This window comes from Eschrichtius robustus, chromosome 15 (genome assembly GCF_028021215.1).
Source record: "Eschrichtius robustus isolate mEscRob2 chromosome 15, mEscRob2.pri, whole genome shotgun sequence".
Taxonomy (NCBI): Eukaryota; Metazoa; Chordata; class Mammalia; order Artiodactyla; family Eschrichtiidae; genus Eschrichtius; species Eschrichtius robustus.
The window spans coordinates 60,534,932-60,555,961 of record NC_090838.1 but is presented as its reverse complement, the minus strand read 5'-3'; the positions used below and the strand labels follow the sequence as shown (position 1 = coordinate 60,555,961).

The window sequence follows — 21,030 nt, the reverse complement described above, 5'->3', positions numbered from 1 at the left end:
GTGAACTTAGACGTGGCCCCTTTGCTCTTGGAGTGCTCAACCATCTGCAAAGCAGGGGACACAGGTTCGAGCCCTGGTCCAGGAAGATCCCACATGCTGCGGAGCAACTAAGCCCACGAGCCACAACTACTGAAGCCCGCGCACCTAGAGCCCATGCTCCGCAACAAGAGAAGCCACCGCAATGAGAAGCCCGTGCACCGCAACAAAGAGTAGCCCCCGCTCACCACAACTAGAGAAAGCCCGTGCGCAGCAACGAAAACCCAATGCAGCCAAACAAATAAATAAACAAATAAATTAATTTTTTAAAAAAAAAAGACCATGTGGTTGAAGGTGTGGCCCCTGGGAACAGCAGAGCAACCAGAACAAGACTAGAGCCATGGAGCTGCGCTATGAGCCCTAGATTGCTTATCTTCAGATGATATATGAGAAATAAACGTTTATCATGTTTAAACCAAAAATAAAAATGCCAACAGTGGTATTTAAAATAGTAGTGTAGTATTATGGATTTTTAATTTTTTATTTATCTATTTATCATTGTTTTTTCCCTGGTTTACAAATATTTATGGTTAATTATATTTATTTTGAAATAAATAAATGTATTTGTTAATTAGACAAATTTTTACTGAGGGGTTAGTATGTGCCAGACACTGAGCAAAAAATTGAGGAAGAGGAATGAAAAAGACACACATGGTCCCTGACCTTGTAGAGGTGTTAATCTAGCAAAGAAAATAAGCATAAGACAAGTAATGAGCAGTAGTGATGAGTACTGTCACAGACAAGTGCAAGATGCTAAGAGAATACATGATGGGGGAGCATATGAGAGCAGGAGACAGTCAGAAAAGTCTATTTTGAGACCATAAAGCAAATTCCAACAAATTTCAACAGAGAGAATGTTTGCTGACCATAATGCAGTCACATCTGCAATTGCTAACAAAAAGTTACCTTTAAAAATACCCATATGTTAGGAAATTAAGAGATATATTTCTAAATAACCTGTGGATCAAAGAAGAATTCATAATGGAAATTATAAAATATTTTAGCAAAAGTATTAGCTAAAGCAGCAGAAGAGAGACATTTATAGCCTTAAAATGCATATATTTGAAAGAAGAAAGGTTAAGTAAAAATAAGTAAATATAATTTTTAAACACGTCAAGAATACCTTCATGGGGACTTCCCTGGTGGCGCAGTGGTTAATAATCTGCCTGCCAACGCAGGGAACACGGTTTCAAGCCCTGGTCCCTGAAGATCCCACATGCCGCGGAGCAACTAAGCCCCTGTGCCACAACTACTGAGCCTGCGCTCTAGAGCCCGCGAGCCACAACTACTGAGCCCACGTGCCACATCTACTGAAGCCTGCGCGCCTAGAGCCCGTGCTCTGCAACAAGAGAAGCCACCGCAGTGAGAAGCCCTTGCACCGCAACGAAGAGTAGCCCACCCTCACTGCAATGAGAGAAAACCCGCAGCAACGAAGACCCAACATAGCCATAAATAAATAAATAAACAAGTAAATTTATTTTTTAAAAAAAGAGGGAAGTTTTTTTTTTTAAAAATGAATACCTTCATGACCTTGGAGTTGAGAAAAAATTTTTAAACATGACACAAAAGAAATTAACTCTAAAGGGAAAAATTATAAATAAGACTAAATTCAAGTTAAGGACTTCTTCCAATTTTAAAGTGAAAAGGCAAGTCACCAAATAGGAGAAAATATTTATAACACCTATAACTGACAAAGAGCCCATTACAAAAATGTATAAATATATTCTACAAACCAAGAAGTAAAAGACCACTCAATCGGAAGACGTGCAAAAGATTTAAACTGGGTCAATTGTAGTAGCCAGGCAAATAATAATAATATTAATAATGATGGTGGCTTTATCTAGGGTGATAACAGTAGGCTAGAGAGATATGAATAGATTCAAGAGATATTTACATGGTAGAATATTTATAATCATAAAACATTTGCTTTATTTTATGTTTAATTATATATATATATATAACTGTTCAATCAAAGCTTCAAATGTATTTTAATAAAAATTACTGTGACTTCCCAAAAGTTAAATTCCTCATTCTACAGAAGGTGGTATTCTTTGTGTGAAAGTTTTCTTTTCCTCAGCAGACTTCCTAACCTACCAAGGAATAGAATATCATGACTAGAAAGTGATAACATAAGAATTGTTTTTTGAATTATCAGTTTGATGCATAGAGGTTCATGCGGAGCTATTTAACCCAGGTTGGCCAAAGGGGTTTCTGGCTGTCACCCATTGCTAACGTGAAGTTCAGTCAAGGTGACAGCAATGAGCAAATTTCACTTCCTCCTATCATCCCAAGGTCCCAGGGCCCCCTTTTTCCCACCCATATCTGAATATAAGAAAGAGTCTTTGTCTATCTATTGCCATTGTTTTTCTCTGGCAGAGTGGCTGGGAGTATTTCGGATGCTGTTGGGCCACAACCAGGGTCTGAGGGCAGAGCGTCACATGCAGGGGAGGTAGAAAGGGAATCAAGATTATACAACTGACCATCCAGGACCCTGAAAGGGCTCAGACTTGTTTCCAGTGAGTCAGCCAAGGCTGGCCCAGACAAGATCTCGAATCCTGAAACCTCGTTTCCTACTCCCAAAGCACCAGGAAAATAACACAAACAAGGTATCTGAGCTTCCTAAAATGAGATTAAACTGCTTCCACCATGAAGGTTTCCAAAGCTAAATGAAGTCAGGAATCATTTTTCATAAATATACTAAAGAACAATTCATTTCATATACACGAACTAGTAAGGCTGCATTACTCAAGGACTTTTAAATTCATTTTAGTGTGATTAAATGGGCTCCTAAAAGTAGGACTTGTTGGAGAGATTCAATCTGACATTTTAGAAATAAGGGGGAAAGGTGAGACATTTCAGATTGTTCTATAATGAAGAAAGTAAGAACTCTCCATGGAATATGGAAACATAAGTATAAACATTGTCAGTCATAACAGAGATTTCCTACTTCGCAGTTTGGAGTTAGCTTATGCAGGTTGGAAGTCTAGCTCCACCGATTCTAGCTTCTAAATATGCAACCTTTGGCAAATGGCTTCACCTCCCTAGACCTCAGTTTTCTGCCCTGAGCAGGAGAAAAGTGGATAATAAAGTTCTCACCTCATAGGATTGTTGTGGGTATTAAATGAGATAACCCACATAAAGAACTTAAAACAAAGCCTGGCACATTCAGTAATAGCCGGGGTCATTCTAATTCCAGAGGCTGCTGGTAGCCGCCTCTAGACTGGCTTGAAGTGTAAAGGATGTTTCAGTTGCTGAACAGTGGTTTCCTGGAAGTTACCAGCACGTGGGCTAGAGAAGGGCCTGATGCTTGAAGTCTTTGGGCTGAGTCAAGCAGCCCACTGCCCTCAAACCAGAGTTCTCCTGCCATCTAGTGTCCGATGGCAGCAAATGCCTAAATTCCAAAGTCAAGGCCCCTTTCCTTGTGTCCCTCACTCAATTATTCTCCTTTTCTACTCCAGGTTCCAAGTCAGCAAAACCACTTGGCTACCCCAAAGCTTCACGCTGTTTCACACTGTTTTGTTCAGGCAGCTCCCCGTGCCTGGCATGGCATTCTCTTCACCGTCTCGTGTGCCAGGCAAAAACACCCACTTGTCGTATCCTCTAAGGAAGCTTTCCTGAGACACTTGGACTGCTCACTTCCTTCTTGCCAGCCGCGGTCACCCCGTATTAGCACATCTCTTCCAACACTACCTGTCTGCCCCCTTCACCCTCACCAAGGCTCCCCTGTGGACCCTCGCCCCTACCGCAGTGCCTCGTGCCTAGCACGCACCAGCTACAGTTGTCCCTTGGTATCCGCGGGGGGGTTGGTTACAGGACCCACTGCGCACACCAAGTCCTGACGCCGACACTCAAGTATCATAGTCGGCCCTCCGTATCTGCGGATGCGGAACCCACGGATACCGAGGGACGACTGCATGTGCTTAATCAATGAATACATAGGACAGTAAAGTTGGAGGTGGGGTGGGGCATTCCTGATAGAACTGCTCCAGGAGCTCAGAAACAGCCCACTGTTACTGGCGTATAAATGCTTCATTGTCGATTGAATATCTGTAGCCCCTGCGTTGCTCCTTTGAGGTTAATAATTTCTTATTAGAAATAAATGCATAAACATACATCTACCGGCAACCCAACAGTTCCACTTCTAGATATTTACCCAAGAGAAATGGACATCTATGTCTACAAAAGACTTGCTCAAGGATGTTCATAGTCACCACTTTATTCAGAATAGCTAATAACTGGGAAAGACCCAAATGTCCATCAACAGAGGAATGGAAAAACAAATTGTTGTATGTCCATTCAATGGAATACTATTCAGCAGCAAAAAGGAACTGAAGATAAGGCTCAATCTCAAAAGCGTTATGTTAGGTGAAGAAGCCAAACCCCCCCAAAAAAGTACATAGGAATGATTTATAAATTCTAGAAAGGGAAAGTGTAATCTGTCGTGATAGAAAGCGGATCAGTGGTTGCCTGGGGTCTGGAGTGGGGAGATAGGGAGAGAATGGGCGGGGATTGACTGGGAAAGGGCAAGGTTTGTTAAAACACATCAAGGTGTTTACATCTAAGATCTGCGCACTTATCTGTTATGTTAATTATATTGAATATTTTTTCACTTTTTTTCATCAGAGATTGGCACAACATTGTAAATACTTCAATTTTAAAAAATAAATACATAAATTTAAAGAACTTTAAGGAAGAGAGGGGAAGAGGGACGGAGGGAGGTAGAGGGGAAAATGCAGTCTCGGCGCTTGCACCGCCGGCGGAGGTGGGCGAACCAGGTGAAGAAGGCCGAGAGGTGGGCGGGGACTCCGGTTGGGGGGCCAGGGAGCGCGGGCAGAAGCTAGCCGCCGGGCATGCACTTGCTCCTCTCGGACGCTAGGCGGCGGCGTGGGCCCGGAAAGGGCGCGCCGCGGTGACCCGGGAAGCGGCGGCGAAGGGGCGGGCTCGTGCCCGGAGTCCATGTGGGCGCCGGCGCGGCACTGAGCAGCGCGGGGTCGCCATGGCGGAGCTGCAGCAGCTCCGGGTGCAGGAGGCGGTGGACTCTATGGTGAAGAGTCTGGAGAGAGAGAACATCCGGAAGATGCAGGTAGCGGGTCGGGGGCCGACCCGGGGGGAGCCAAGGCGGTCCGGGATTCCTGGCCCCTTCCCGCAGCCGCCGCACGATCCCCAGCGCCACTGCCTCCCTCCCCGCAGACCCGGGTCGGGGTGTCCCTGGGGTCGTCGCGGCGTCCTCGGAAGCTCGGCTCACCCTCAGACAGAACTTCTGGAGCTTCGGCTGAGCGGATGAAATCTGTGCTCCCTCGCCATGCGCAAGGCCGTTTGGCCCCCAGGCCAGGCCGGGGGAGGGGGTGTCCCCTGGCCAGGGTTAAGAAGACACTGGTGTAAGATGTTCGGCCTCCCCGACCTTCCCCACTTGCGGGGCCCCTTCTGCAGGTGAGCAGCCAGAGGCCCGGAAAGAGCACGGCCAGCGTGAAAGACCGGAAAGGGGACTGCGCTCGGCCTCCTCCATGGCCAGGTCATGCCCGGTTCTGTTGCACCGAACCTGGCTCCACGCAGCGCTGGCTTATATGCTGTTCCGCTTTGATCTCCTAAATGTTTTGTGGCTGCTGGTCCTGCTTCCCTAACCGGATTGTGGGTTTCCCTTGTAAAGGTGCCCCTGGAGTCAGTGGACCAGTTGCCCCCTGTTGGAATGTAGGTTACTAGATTGCTGACCTCTGAACCCTGTGGTTTAGACACCAGGTTTTCAGAACTTGGCTTCATCTGATCCTCCACCACCTTCCCTGTCCACCCAACCTTCGATTCAACAAGTGCCAATGAGCTAGCGGCAAGGAGGCTGTGAAAACACTACGCTAGGCACCGAGGATAATGTTCCCGTTCGTGGTTTTAAGGTCCTGATGTCTATTCTAAGGAGAGGTGCGGGTATGATGCTTCTCCTAGCCTCTGTTGCACTCTGTGGTCATCTCTGTCCCGGAGGCTTTCCTACCTAACCTCCCTCTGCCCTCCCCGCACAGGGCCTCATGTTCCGGTGCAGCGCCGGCTGTTGTGAGGACAGCCAGGCGTCCATGCAGCAAGTGCACCAGTGCATTGAGCGCTGCCATGCACCTCTGGCTCAAGCCCAGGCCCTGGTGACCAGCGAGTTGGAGAAGTTCCAGGTGAGGAATATCCCAAACAAATGACTCTAGCCCTTGATGTTGCTCTTTTGCAGATGACAAGCATTTGTTCAAAACTCTTAGCTTTAGTGTCTTGGTTCTGTTTTAATATTTGTGACAGTCCTATGGCCAACTACTCTTTACACAGTTTCAAATTTTGGAAAAAGTCCTGGAGATTGAGTGCTGTAAAAATTTCCCATAGAAACAATGTAAAAGGGAGTTAACCAAGGAAGTTCATGACCAAGAGCCTTATGTTTTTTTCCCCCATAGATATCAAATATATATGTATACTGTACAGTATAAAGCTTTCTAAAACATATTAATTCATTCTTACAACAGCAGAATCCCCAGGAAAGTGGAATGGGCCAGTCTTTAAAGAGTACAGATTAGAACAAGATCCTGCCATCATTCTGTGGATATACCCACCCAGGATGCTCCTACTTGCTACACCCAGGGGGCAGCTCCTGTGTCACTAAAGAGTGGCCATTTATGTGAAGCATTATTATTGTTGACTCACTGATGCCTGACTCACAAGCCTCTTTGAGGTCACTAGGAGCCCCCCTACAGTATCCCTCTCTGGAGCAAAGGGTATCCACAACTTCCTTTTACTCCCTTCCTTTGGATATACTTTCCTGGAACTTGGGGAAGCAGGGCCCACCTCTGAACCAGTTTTCATAGCCTGGGATTCTGTTCAAATGGAAAAATTATATCTAATGTGATACATTTTTACATTCTATATAAAATGCTTCAAAATTACTGACACTATAAAAGAATAACTTCTCCAAGATCATAGCACTTCAGGGGGTTTCTTTGTGTTTGACACCTTATTTTACAGATAGGGTCTTTCAAAATTTGATTCTTGAATTACTGTACAACTTTCTTCTTCCATTCACTTTTCACTCCTCCAATCAGACTTACTTTTCCACTGTGCCAGACCACTCTTGCCACTCCCCTCCATGGGAGTGGTCAGTTCTCATTCTTCATCTTACTCAACCTACCTGCATCATTGACACAGTGGGTTACTCTCCCCCTCCTTAAAAATCTGTACTCAGCTGGCCACCAGGATAGGATGGTTCACTCTCCTGGTTTTCCACCTCTCTCCTTCTCTCCTTTCTTGTTCTCATTTACTGTTTTTTTCCCTCTCCAACCTCTGAAGAGCACTGGAGTGCCCAGGGCTGTCCTTGGATCTTTTTTCTTTTCAATCTAGTTCTCTACTGATAGCAAATATCATCTATATGCTGACAACTCCTACATTCATATCTTTAGACCAGCTTCACTCCTGATCTCCAGATTCATATATCCAACTGTTTCCCCCAACATCTCCACTTACTTATTTTGTTTGTCTCTCTTCCCTCACTGGAATATCAGTTCAATGAAGGCAAGAACTTTATCTGTTTTACTCATTGCTGTATTCCCCAACATTAGAAGAGTCCCTAGCACATAGTAGATGCTCAATAAATATTCGTTGAATTGAGTATTTTTCTGTAGCAAGGACAGACCTTATAAAATCAAGGTGTTTGAAAGTCTGTAGTTGAGTAACAGTAGCCTCTAGTTCCTTCTCACCTCCTGGAAGGGGCTTCTGTACAATTTATTCTATTGTTCACCTGCTTTCTAGTGATGCTTTCCCTGGGCCCTCATGGTGCCACCCTCTGTTTCAATCAGGACAATCTTGGTTAATTGCACGATAGTGTCACTTTAATTGATCAAGATAATCCACGTAATACGTAGAAAAATACATAGCACAGAGCCTGGCACGTGATAAGCATTTGGTAAATAAAGGTCAGCCTTTCAGTTCCTCTACCCTTTTCCCTCTTGCCGCAGGACCGCCTGGCCCGGTGCACTATGCATTGCAACGACAAAGCCAAAGATTCAATCGATGCGGGGAGTAAAGAGCTTCAGGTGAAGCGGCAGCTGGAGAGTTGCGTGACCACGTGTGTGGATGACCACATGAACCTCATCCCAACCATGACCAAGAAGATGAAGGAGTCTCTCTCATCCATTGGGAAATAGATGTCTGCTATTGGCCATCGGGGCTGAAGGCAGGAATCTATTTAAAAAGAGAAATGGGGATTTGGGTTTTCTAAAGAAAGTTTATGAATGAGGAAATTAAGGACGGCAGCAAGTTTAAGGCCTATATCACTTGCCTCTGGACACTGGTTCCTTTGTGTTTGAAACCTAGAAAGTGAAAAAACCTGGTGCTAAAATTGGGGTCAGAGATAGCACAGGAGAGTTTTTGTGAGCCTGAATTTCACGTGGCAAGTGCTTATCCTGGCAACAGGGAGTCTCCCTTGTACCAAACCAGAGCCCTCCAAGGTACCAGATTCTCTTAGTACACAGATACTGGCTGTGTACTGGCAGGTTTATCTGACCTGCTTATGATCTGGTGGAGTGTGAGGAGAGATGTTTCTATTTGTTGCCAACCTCCTGTTTACCAGAAGGATCACTACAACATTTTCCACAAACTGGAAATAAAACAAAATCCATGAGGTCACTAATTTAGAAGGGGAAGGGGGGCTTCTGGGGATTTGTTTTGCGTGGTTTTGTTTTATATGCAAGGGCATGAAGCTACTTTAAGATATAGAGTTGGGAGAGGTAGTTTCGATAAAAACTTTGAAAGGGTCCTTGCGGGTATTCATTTCTGGCCATCAGGATGTGGATGCGCATTTCTTAAAATTCTCACACATGACATTTTTCAGCCTGGAGACCCTGCAAAAATATAAGAAGCGCTATCACACTGGTAGGGGAAGCAAACCTTCCCTCTGACTGGCAGCCGTGATGAGCCCTGAGGCTGTCAACAGCAGAGTCAGCCGAGTGACAAGACAATCTTGCAGTGACACACACCCTTGAAGGGAGAGGGGATTTTGATTGTGCTATATGCTAGTATTCAAGAATGAACAGTGAAAGAGGAATTGTTAGCTGCTTAATTAAGAGAGTTAAGAAGTACTGGCTTTGGAAAAATCTGGTTTGCATAAAACAGAATGAAAGCCAAAACCCAGTATTGCTTACTTTGCCCCCTGTAATAACAGAGCTCTGTTGAAACAATCCCTTGGCAACACGAAGGTCAAAGGAGAAAAAGTAAGCAACTCAGGGGCAAGCTGTGACTCCTTTAGAGCAAAAAACGGGACAGCCCTCCGTTACCAAATGCTAATTTTGCGACATGCGTTGTTCTTGCCCCAGTTCTGGCACCTTATCGTTTTATTAAGGACCTTGTTGTGTTTTTACCAACTTATTACTTGAAATGATAACGTAGCCTGTCTGTTTGCTGTTTCAAGACTGTGATATATTTTCCTAGTGGTTTGGTTTTAAAAATACATAAGACTTAATTTTTCTTCCACTATTGTGTTTCTTTCCTTATATCTGGGCAGTGAATATATAATTTTGTCAGGATGCTTCTCTTTGTAATGTGTGAAATAAATTTAAGAGGTCCAGGGGAGTGAAAATTAGTTATATGTTATGGTTCGGATGCTTGTAAATGGGAAGAACTTTGAGGGCATGCTAGGACACTACAAATTGAAGTCCGTTAATGTAAAAAGAAACTATAAGGCTGAAAAAGAAATTCAATATCCACATCAGGTCTCTAGCTTCAACTAAACACTAACAACAAAAAATGGAAAAGACAGACAGTTATGACCCCTCTAGAGAAAATGCAATGTCTGGGGTTTTGAGTACCAAGAGGGTACGAAATAGATGATGAGTTTAAGTCTTTACTATCACTGGTATTTAAATAGAGTCATTCCTGAACATTAGGAATGAACTGAATCTTGTAGAACCATCCCCTACTTAAAATCACTAATGCTTTTCTATTTTGGCCTAAGTCTCCTATAATCCCAATTGTATCTGATTCATAAATGTGGATCCACCTATTTTGGATAACTAGGAACAAGTCAGAGACCACTTTTTACACCTACACTCTTGACTTGAAAATCAATACCTCGTATTAGAGATCGTTTGTGTTCGTCTTAGAGATCATTTGTGTGCTGCACTTCACGTTTTATACAGAGAGACGATGTATGTTAAGTGGGGTTTTGGAGGCATTGTTAACAAGCATTGCAGGACCGACCATGGGGAATACACTTCTGGGCTCTAGATTCAAAGTCTTGGAAATTGAGGCCAAATCACCCTCTCTTATGGTGCAGAGGTCACTCACTGAGCTGTTACCAGAACCCTAGACTTAGCATGACATTCTCCTATGGGAGTATAGGCAAACCTCCGAGATACTGCAGGTTCTGTTGGAGACCACCACAGTGAAGCAAATGTCTCAATAAAGCAAGTCACATGAATTATTTGGTATGATCACAGATCACCATAACAAATGTGATGAAAAAGTTTGAAATACTGTAAGAATTACCAAAATGACACAGAGACACCAAGTGAACAAATGCTGTTGGAAAAAGAAAAAATGGCACTAAGAGATTTGTTAGACTCAGGGTTGCCACCAACCTTCCTTCTGTTTAAAACAAAAAAACGCAGCATCTGCAAAGCACAACAAAGGGCAGCGCAATAAATGGACATATCCCCACACATGCAAAGAAATATTAGGGGCCCACTCCTCTAGAGCTTATTTTCATTTGGTACATATGAATAAGATAAATGTTGCAACCCACAAAGACGGGATTAACCAGTGTCCTTCCGAAGCTAGAGGCGCACCCCGATTTTACAGAAGGGAAAGAACGGGCTCCTGAAGGCCCCATCCCTCCGTCCTGGCCAATCGCTGGTGACGCAACCGGAAGCTTGGGACTGATCGACACGCTCAGGCCTTCCCTAAGTATCGCGAGGTGAAACGGGAAAGCGGCCGACAATCAATTGGCTAACGGGATCAGTGACGTCAGACGCAAAGCGCCGGGCCTGCTGCCGGAGCGTGAGGGACGACTCGAATTCCGTTTGGAGGCATCTTTGAGCTCCTCGAGTAGACATCATGAGCAAAGCTCACCCTCCCGAGTTGAAGAAGTAAGTATGCGTGAGGGCCGCGCCCAAATGGCAGCTTATTTGTGTGCCTCGGGTTCCTTAGATCCTCCGCCATTCCCGAGAGTGCGCCTGGCGTGCGTCTTCTGGTCCGTAGATCCGGGCCAGTGTCCCACGCTTCGGGGCCTAAGACCCGCTCAGACGTAGCATTTCGGCCCGGTGGGCAAGGTTACCAGAGGCAGCAAGGCGCCTGCGTCCGCCGAGTTGCATTCCAGGCCCGAGCTCCAGGCCCCGTCTCCCGCACGCTCTCGCTCGTTACTTGAAGATCTCGAATGCCACCCTTTGTTGAACATCTTGACTAGCATCATGTTCTAGATAAGGTGGCTGGAGAGTAATTCTATAAGGAACTGAGGAGATGGGTGGAATGGAAGTGTTTGATAGTATCTGAGGAATCAAAAGCCGCCTTAATCTTAAGAGTGTGTTTGTAGCTGTTTCTTTGAGCTTTAACTTAGAAATCACATTCCTTTTTCTTGTTTTCTTGTTCTTAGGTTAAACTAGAGTGTCGTGTGATATCTTGCTCTGTTAACAGAGCTGTGTGAAAATATTCATTTTTTCTTATTAGAGAAGGCTAGGTTGTTTGGGGGCGGGGGTGGGGTTTGAACCCAGTAAAGTCAACTCAAAGTAGGATATTCCTACTTTAGATAATGCCCAGTTTAAAGTTTTAGCGTCCTCAAACACTCTTGGCTGAACTTAGCATGGTCCATGTTTCCTAAGTAACTTCTCTGTCTTGTTTATACTATGCAATGCCAGAATTCTGCGTGTAGTAGTTGGATAGCACAAAGGATGGAAAATTGGTCCAGGGATCAGTTTGTGAGGCAGCCAGCCATCTGGTCTGCTGTGTGTACAGTTCATTTATTATCAGCCCCATAAAGAAGTCACACTTAAGGAAGAGTTCATATTTAATGATTTTACACTTAAAGGCACATTTGTATTGAAGCCATCTTTTGTGCAAAAACTCCGTGTGTATTTTAGTTGGATCTGTTATTTAAGACAATTATTAAATCATAAGCCTAACATTAAGAAAAACAAATTATTGCCGTGAAAATGCTTACCCAAGTTATCCTTTTATTGGTGAGCTGGTAAAATCTTACGTGTCCTTTGGCTTCATCAGGAACTGGTGAAATGGTAATTATTTTTTAACAGAAGGACCATTCTCTGTTTGTAAGGTTTCCTTTTTGATTCTTAAGACATTATTTGAGAATTTCAGAGGATGAAACTAGTTTTAACACCTTTCTCTTCTTATCTCTAGATTTCATGAATTGTGAAATCCTGGCAGGTCTGCCTCCAAAATGACTTAATTTTTTTTCTTCCTTTACTTTCTCACAAATAACCATCTTTTACACTTTTATACCATCCTCCTGGTTTAGCATAACTCAGTGGTTCTTTTTTTTTTTAAAGAATCAATTTTATTTATTTTATTTATTTATTTTGGTTGCGTCGGGTCTTCGTTGCTGCACGTGGGTTTTCTGTAGTTGTGGCGAGCAGGGGCTACTATTCGTTGTGGTGCCCAGGGTTCTTCTTACGGTGGCCTCTCCTGTTGCGGAGCAGTGGCTCCAGGCGTGCGGGCTTCAGTAGTTGTGGCTCACGGGCTCTAGAGCGCAGGCTCAGTAGTTGTGGCACACGGGCGTAGTTGCTCCGCGGCATGTGGGATCCTCCCGGACCAGGGATCGAACCCGTGTCTCCTGCATTGGCAGGCGGACTCTTAACCACTGTGCCACTAGGGAAGTCCCCTAACTCAGTGGTTCTTAACTGAGGGGATGGGAGTCTGGTTCTATCAGCATCTAGAAGGAAGAGGCCAGGGTTGCTGCGAATACTTTCTACAATGCACTGGATATCATGCAACAGCAGAATTATCGGGCCCCAGGTTTCAGTATGCAGAGGTTGAGATACCCTGGCCTAACCAAATTCTTCGTCCTGCTCTTAAAAGTCAATGCCAGAGTAGTCTTTTTTTTTTTTTTCTTCCAGTTTTTTTGAGATATAATTGACATACAGCACTGTGTAAGTTTAAGGTGTATAGCATAATGATTTGACTTACACATGCCACAGTAGTCTTGCCATTGGCTGGTTCTGCTGCAATAACTTATTGCTGTATACATAACAAAGTCCAGATTTCTTGACCCAGCATTCAAGCTCCTCCATCAGAAATCGAGGCACCAAATATTGCACACACTAACATTTGAGTGCTGTGTTCTCCAGCCAAACTGAACCATTTGATTTTGCTCAAACTTTTTCACTGCTGTGTGACTTTGGAAATTTTACTTAACCTTTCTGAGCCTCAGTTCCCCATCTATTAAATGCTGATACTTATTATTAATTTGTATGTATGTAATTTATAAAAGCCATCATAGGATTAAATAAGCTCATGTGTGTTATATTTGTTTTATATAACATATCCTATTAAAATAGATTATTTTATATATCATACTGTGTCTTTTTATTTGTAAAAACCTATCTTCTTGCACCTTCTGTCAGGCCCTTTCTCTTATTCATCTTTGAATTCTCCCATGATTTATATTAAAATTGAATGAAATTTCATATTTTTTAGCCTATAACTGGAAGAGGTAAAAACTGGTTTGACTACATGTCTTCATATTCTCATACTACCCTGCTGAGATGGAATTTCCTTGTTTAATTCAGATTATTTAAAACTTCAAAATATGCATTTATTTTGCTAAAGCGTAATTATGTGTTGAAGACTATCCTGAACACTTAAGATTGATGTTTAATATTAAATAAAACAACACTACGTATTGTCTCAAATATAAAATAAAATAAAATACCTATTGGATTGGGTATAGTTTGATTACCTTCTGGTTTCTTCACAATTTTGTTTGGTTTTGGAAATAACTAAAAATATAACCAAATCTTTGTTTTTCTGTTATGGTTGTAAAATCCTGTCATTGAAAGTTAGGTCAGTATTGAACAACAAGAATGGTTTGTAATTCACATCAGTATAAAGATGCAATTTTAATGTACATTAATATATTATAAATCCATTCCATTTTTGTTTATTATCTTCCCCTTAAATCACATTGCTCGGTTAGTATAAGTACTAACTGAGGTAGCCCATCACTCTCTCATCCTTTACCACAGTACAGTTTTTACTCTTTTAAATTTCATTATTCCTATTGTGTAAATTTTAACAGATTATCTTGACTATACCTACTTTTGTGCTTACTTGTGCTTAAATTTTTTTAATTAGTTACATAATCTTTACCCCTTTTGCTTTTTCAGATTTATGGACAAGAAGTTATCATGTAAGTCTTTTTGGTTTTTTATTATCGGGGTTTTTTTTTTTAATATTAAATTCCTTTTTACATGTGCCTTGGCGGTGTATAATGTTTGAAGGAGCAACATTATAAAAATTCAAAGCACACAGAACCTCTAATTCATATCCATTAATTAAGCAGGTTTATCAAAATTCTAACTACACAGCTTTATTTACTTAATTTCTGATACTTAGTAAGTTTCACAGTACTTCAGACTTTTCATTATTTCATATAAGCCCTCTCTCACTTTGATAAACTTAACAGTATTTTCTATTTTACATTTGAAAACTTAACTTTTTTCCTTTAAACAAAGGACAGACAAGGACTAAAAATCTAACCTGTACAGTACTCAAAGTGTATAGGGGTTAAGACCATGGCTTTGGGGGCAAGCAGCCTTCAGTTTGAATTCCAGCTATACCCCACAGTAACTGTATAATCTTGAACCAGTTACTTAAAAATGCTATACTTCAGTTCCTTCATAAAAAGTCAGGATAATTCTACTTTATAGGATTCTTATAAGTTTAAATGTGGAAGTAAATGTAAAATGTTTAGCCCAGTGCTTGGCACATAGTAAAGATAGTAGATTATACATCTCAAATACCTGGGTTTTATCCTACCTAATTTTTTTTTTTTAATGTATTTATTTGCTTGCTCTGGGTCTTTAGTTGCGGCAGGCGGGCTCCTTAGTTGAGGCAGGTGGGCTCCTTAGTTGCGGCATGCGAACTCTTAGTTGTGGCATGCACATGGGATCTGGTTTCCTGACCAGGGATCAAACCTGGGCCGCCTGCGTTGGGAGTGCAGAGTCTTAACCACTGTGCCACCAGGGAAATCCCTGTCTCGCCTAATTTTTAATGAATAGTTGAGTTGAGTTGAGTTGATTAATGGTCAGTTTTATTAAAATGTCTTTTTCCTTTTACACAGTGAAATTAAATGGTGGCAGGCATGTCCAAGGAATATTGAGGGGATTTGATCCCTTTATGAATCTTGTGATAGATGAATGTGTGGAGATGGCAACTAGTGGGCAACAGAACAATATTGGAATGGTGGTAAGTAAAGACACAAGATTTCTCTTAGAGATTTCATTTTTCTTTTGGAATAAGCATTAACGTCCCTTCTATCAAACTCTTAGGTTAAACTGAAGTTAGGCAAATTTCAGGCAAGATTAGACATTCCATCTCCCTTTTAGTTTAACTTAATGACAATTATTCAACTGTGATAATATCCCAGTTACCTGTAGGTTAGATCTGAATCTTACACAGAACCCACTGAGGTCCTTAGACTTGAAATGGCTGTTAGAAATCATTTTTGAGCTTTATTCTATAATAGAGACCCATACTTGTTCCTTCATTAGAGCGGTAGTTCTCAATCTTTGTTGTATTTTAGAATCAAATTAGTCTGGGATGCAGCCTAGAGTTTTTTAAAGTTCCCAGATGAAATGGTACAGATGAACTTATTTGCAAAGCAGAAATAGAGACAAAGATGTAGAGAACAAATTTATGGTTACGGGGGCCGGCAGGCAGGGGTGATTTGGGAGATTGGGATTGACATATATACAGCACTGTGTGTAAAATAGATAACTAATGAGAACCTACTGTATAGCACAGGGAACTCAATACTCTGTAATGGCCTCTATGGGAAAAGAATCTAAAAAAGAGTGGATATATGTATATGTATAACAGATTCACTTTGCTGTACAGCAGAAACTAACACAACACTGTAAACCAACTATACTCCAATAAAAAAAATTTTTTTTAAAGTTCCCCAGGTGATTCTAATGTAAGGCAAAGATTAAGCAGTGATTCAGAGCATTTACAATCAATTAGTCATTGAGGAGTTTTTTTAAAAGCAAGCAAACAAAAATTATGCCTAGAGTCCACCTCAAAGCAATTGAAACTGTATCTCTAAGGGTGCTGCTCTCTTTTTTTGTTAAAAGATATTGTGTAATTTTAATGTGTAGTGAGGATTACTGCTTATCAAACTTTAACATGCCATGAATTCCCAGGAAATCTTGTTAAAATGCAGATCCTAATTCAGTAGGTATGGGATGGAACCTGAGATTTTGCATTTCTAACAAGTACCCATTTGATGCAGATCTGCCAGGTCACAGATCACACTTTTGGGATTTAATTGTATATATAATTAGCCTAGATTTTCTGGTTTATCACACTCAAAAAGTAGTCAAGGTAAAAGTTGCAAGGGATACAATGACAGCCATTCACATGGAAGAAAATAGGAGGAAAACAGATGCTGACTTCTTAATCATAGGAGCAAACATTTCTGCATTCAGTAGGCCATAGTGGTATGACTACTGAAGAACAGTTTTTGATGTTTGTCAACAAGACCCAGACTTTGAATTCCACTCTGCCCAACACAGGACAATATACCCAGTAAGTGTTAAGTCTGAGTTACTTGGGCAAGGTGAATCAAAACAGACAACTTAGCTTTAGCAAATCATTGAGCATGTAGACCTCTAAGAGGTGGTAAGAGTTCCTAATCATTAACCTTGATTTTGCCTCACTTTTTAAAGTTTGAGCAGTAAAAGGGTGTAATTTTTTAATCACCCTTTCCAAGGCTTGTGTTATTGCTTATTTCAAGTGTATTTCCATTGCTGCATTTTGAAAAGCAAATCAGTAGTCAGGATTAGAGAAACAACTTGGAATCTCTAGCTATGAGACTCCCTGCCCACCCCCACACGTTTCATGTAAGCCTGCCTTCTTTCCAGGTACAGTCTCCTTGAGCTTTTGTTAAAAATGAATAAAAGTATGGGCAAATCATTAGCAGCAGTTTCTTATAAAAACAGTTTTAAAATACCCCAAGATTTCCCCCTAGCAATTCCTTTTACAGATTAGGAAATCTTCATTCTAATAGAGGGTAGATTAGGATTTTGGTTCATATCTCAACAAATTTGCTAAAAAAGGATTCAAGAAGGAATTGACATCTAAAGTTCTTAACTTGGGAAGATAACTTTTTAGAGAATGTATGGCACTTCTCGGAATTTTTATCAGAGAAGGAATTGAGCCTAGATCATGGATCTTTCTCATAATTTTCTCCCTAAATTTTGATGGGCTTAATTTTCTTTACACGGAAGTTGGTTAAAAGCAGTGTCCTCCCAAGTTGTTCAAATAATGAGCACCTACTTACCGTGTTAGGCAGTCTGCTACTCCACCTCTGATGGGTGTTGTGTGATTAAAAATTAAAGTCTTGTGTTAGTAGGTGCTAATTCTTGTGGCTGAGTTCACTTTGAAAATGAAATAATGATAATATATCAATCGTCTTTAATTTAAAAAACAGTGTAAAGAAAATGGAAGGATGGCTTTTCTAAGGAAAAGAGGGGAAACAAGTTACAGTTTTGTTTTTTCACAAGTTGTTTGGCTAAGGAGACAGCTATGTTGGCTTCGTTATTCCCTTGTCCAATCAGTGACCCATTGAGGCCATTGAAATTACTTAATATTATTAAATTAAGAATAGTATTAAGAATGTGTGTATTCTGAAGGGGGGGTAATTTGTTTTGGGGATCTGTCAGGTGGATAATTACATAACAATGTCTCGACTGGCCTCTTATCTTTTGAGACACCCCCAGAGTAGTCAGTAGCCTCAACTCGGTCTTATTCCCTAAAGATTCTGCTCCACTCCAAGGTTCCCCTAAGAATGTAGTAAAAATTGTGTCTTTTTTTGATGCTACATATTTCAGGTGATCAGGCTTTGTGCTTCTGTAGCTCCATATTATGTTTGTATTCTTTATTAGGCAGTTGTGCCCTTGCAAGAGACTTAAAAAGCCTGAGCAACACTTTGCCAAAACTTAGTATTGAAGCCCAATGAAGGAGCAATATGGAATTCGGGACCTGATGGTTCCAGTTTGATTTGGAGAATGGGGCCTCGAGCACAGTGGGAAAAGAGGTAGAGCACTGCACGACGGAGGTGTTCACGACAAACCTTAACTGTGTATTATGTGAGAAGGCAAAGAAGTGTGTGATACCATTTTAGAAAATGTTGATGAAAGTAGTGGTTTTGTTTTTTAATGATGGCAAAAAGGAAAAGCCCGCAGATCTGAAAATCTTAGTTACCTGGAATAACTTCTCTCCACCACCCTTCACGTCTAGGGAAAGTGTCAGAAAGGGACAAATTTAGGAGGGAGCTAGGAAAGAAGCCTACTTGTTTTTCATGCTTTTATCAGTGAGATGTGATGTTCATCATCTGTTGCAAATAAGCCAGCAGTTTAAAACTCTTGAGAACTAGGTAATCATGTGTTTAGCTTTCTTCTTTTCCTGACTTGTAAGGAGAGTAAGAGTCTGTAGTTTCCTTCAATCCCCATTGTCATTTTCAGGGCCTTGTTCTCTTTAATGCAGCTCTTTAATTCTTTGCCACCTTCTCACCATACTCATTGCTGTTTGTCTCTGCCGGGCTCCAAGACACTTTCCCACCTGTCACGTTCCTTTCCAGTCTGTCAGCTGCGGTAATCACATGGAGGTTCATTTGTTTACTTAACAGTACTTACTGAACCTTTTGTGTGCCTGCCACAGCTTAGGCACTGGGGATGGTGCACCAAGCAAAGTCCCTGCCTCATAGAAATGACACTGGAATGAGGAAGATAGTAAATAATAGTGTATGTAATAAATAAAGCAAGTAGAATGAGAGGAGAAAAGAACAAGTTACAGCTGTTTTTACACCACCTGCCTACAAGCATAGCTCCACTTTGATCTTACTCAGAATGCCTCCATTTCTAATGAATCGTTCCACATCCCTCATCCCGCTCCTGTCCTTTTCACCTGTCCAGCTTTACTTGAACTGACCTGTGACCGCATTACCTGCAGTCCACCAGGGGCTCCTTATTTGCATAGTCCCCTTCCAGTTTGACTTATTTTTCTATCCGTCTTTACCGGCCATTACCAGCCATTTCATCTATGCTGTCATGAGTATCCTGGCTTATCTTTTATAGAATGGCTACTATATCAGGCACTGTGCCCCTGGGGCCTTTTCTTTATAACTTTTCTTCCTGCCTCTAAGTCTCCCCCACCCCCATTCTCTTATATACGCTTTTGCCGAAACAGTGGTCATTCCCCAGCTCTGAAACTGTCACTGGTTCATTGTTGGTTTCATGATGCTTTCCAAACACTTTTAAGATTGGTGTTTGAGGCCTTCTAAGATTAGGTGCAAACTGTCTTTGTTTACCACTTCCTTTCATAACCGTTTACTTTATTCAGATTAGATTTTTCCTTATCCCCTTATACTTTTTCATCTCAGTTCTGTCTAGAATTTCCTATCTTCCTGTCAAAATTGTATCCAATTTTCAAGACCCAGCTAAAATGTCATCTTCAGAAATCCTACTTTTTCCAACTTCCATCCTGGTTTGTTCCCTCAATGATCTTATACCCCTAAACTGACTGATGTATTCTACTGTACCTGTTTTTCCCACTAACTTATGGATCCCTTAGGGGCAGGGATGGGCATTTTATTTGAGTCCTGCAGTTTAAGTGAAATGGGTCACTGGAGACTGGTCTCAAAAAGGTACTTGTTAGCCTTCGGTCTAGATGTGCATCTCATTATGAAGGGCTTAGTGGCTTCATGTCATTATTAAAAGACTGGAATTATTTTGCGTTCCTGTGACCAGGAAAAAAGCCTCACAAACTGACATTTAATAACTGAAAAACCATTAATGATTTGATGAAATCAAGTCATTTTAATCATCATTGATATGTCTGTTAAATGAATTGTGTTCTTTTCAAATTCATTTTCTCTTTCTTAGGTAATACGAGGAAATAGTATCATCATGTTAGAAGCTTTGGAACGAGTATGAACAATGGCTGTCTTCAGAGAAATCAACTGCTTCCACATGTCCCCTCTCCACATTTTACTACAGTGAAAATTGGGTCGTGTACATTTTCTTACTGAACTTTTTTGTTAAATAAACTTCTGTAATAGTCAAAAATGCTTTCTCAGCTGTTCTGAACATAGAAGATTTGCTCTTATTCTGATTTTTTTCTATCATGACCTGTTCCTAGTTGTGACTGATTTGTTCACAGGTGTTGTTTTTTGTTTTTTCTGTTTTTTTTGGGGGGGGGGTGGTTTTGGCCATGCTGGGTCTTCGTAGTTGCGCGCGGGCTTTCTCTAGTTGCAGTGAGCGGGGGCTACTCTTTGTTGTGGTGCACGGGCTTCTCATTGTGGTGGCTTCTCTCGTTGCAGAGCACAGGCTCTAGACGCTCGGGCTTCAGTAGTTGTGGCGCACTGGCTTAAGCTCTACAGCATGTGAGATCTTCCCGGACCAGGGATCGAACCCGTGTCCCCTGCATTAGCAGGCGGATGCTCATCCACTGGAAGTCCCCGAGGTTTTTAATGCATTAAAATACAAGAATCTTAACTAAATATGAAACATTGGCAAGGATGCCCATTTTCTGTATCTTTTACCTCTGAATAGAGATAAAGAAGCTGCAAGCCTGAGTGGGTTTCTTCTGAAACATTAACTGGAATTTTCAAAGTTCTTGCCATAACTTTGACGGACTCTGACTTTTTCACATACGTTTACATTCCAAGTACGGTTTTGCTCAAACAACACAGGTTTGAGCTGTGCAGGCCCACTTCTATACAGATTTTTTCCAAAATAATTTTGGATTATTAGTAAA

At 41.7% G+C, this 21,030-nt stretch overlaps 2 protein-coding genes across 3 annotated transcripts; both read left to right on the top strand.

Annotated features, from left to right (window-relative positions):
* Positions 1–4,956: 4,956 nt before the first annotated feature.
* Positions 4,957–9,517, top strand: FAM136A (family with sequence similarity 136 member A). Of its 2 annotated transcripts, XM_068564925.1 has the most exons (4): positions 5,056–5,119; positions 5,766–5,946; positions 6,045–6,185; positions 8,004–9,517. In XM_068564925.1, exons 3-4 carry the CDS (start codon positions 6,051–6,053, stop codon positions 8,190–8,192), a joined length of 324 nt encoding a protein of 107 aa, XP_068421026.1. In that variant the 5' UTR covers positions 5,056–5,119; positions 5,766–5,946; positions 6,045–6,050; the 3' UTR covers positions 8,193–9,517. The 2 variants fall into 2 exon arrangements, with proteins under 2 accessions (XP_068421025.1, XP_068421026.1); XM_068564924.1 differs by lacking the exon at positions 5,766–5,946 and having other exon boundaries at positions 4,957–5,119.
* Positions 9,518–11,016: 1,499 nt separating this feature from the next.
* Positions 11,017–20,339, top strand: SNRPG (small nuclear ribonucleoprotein polypeptide G). The gene is made up of 4 exons (XM_068563889.1): positions 11,017–11,129; positions 14,379–14,401; positions 15,335–15,459; positions 20,157–20,339. Exons 1-4 carry the CDS (start codon positions 11,098–11,100, stop codon positions 20,205–20,207), a joined length of 231 nt encoding a protein of 76 aa, XP_068419990.1. The 5' UTR covers positions 11,017–11,097; the 3' UTR covers positions 20,208–20,339.
* The last annotated feature ends 691 nt before the right edge of the window (positions 20,340–21,030 follow it).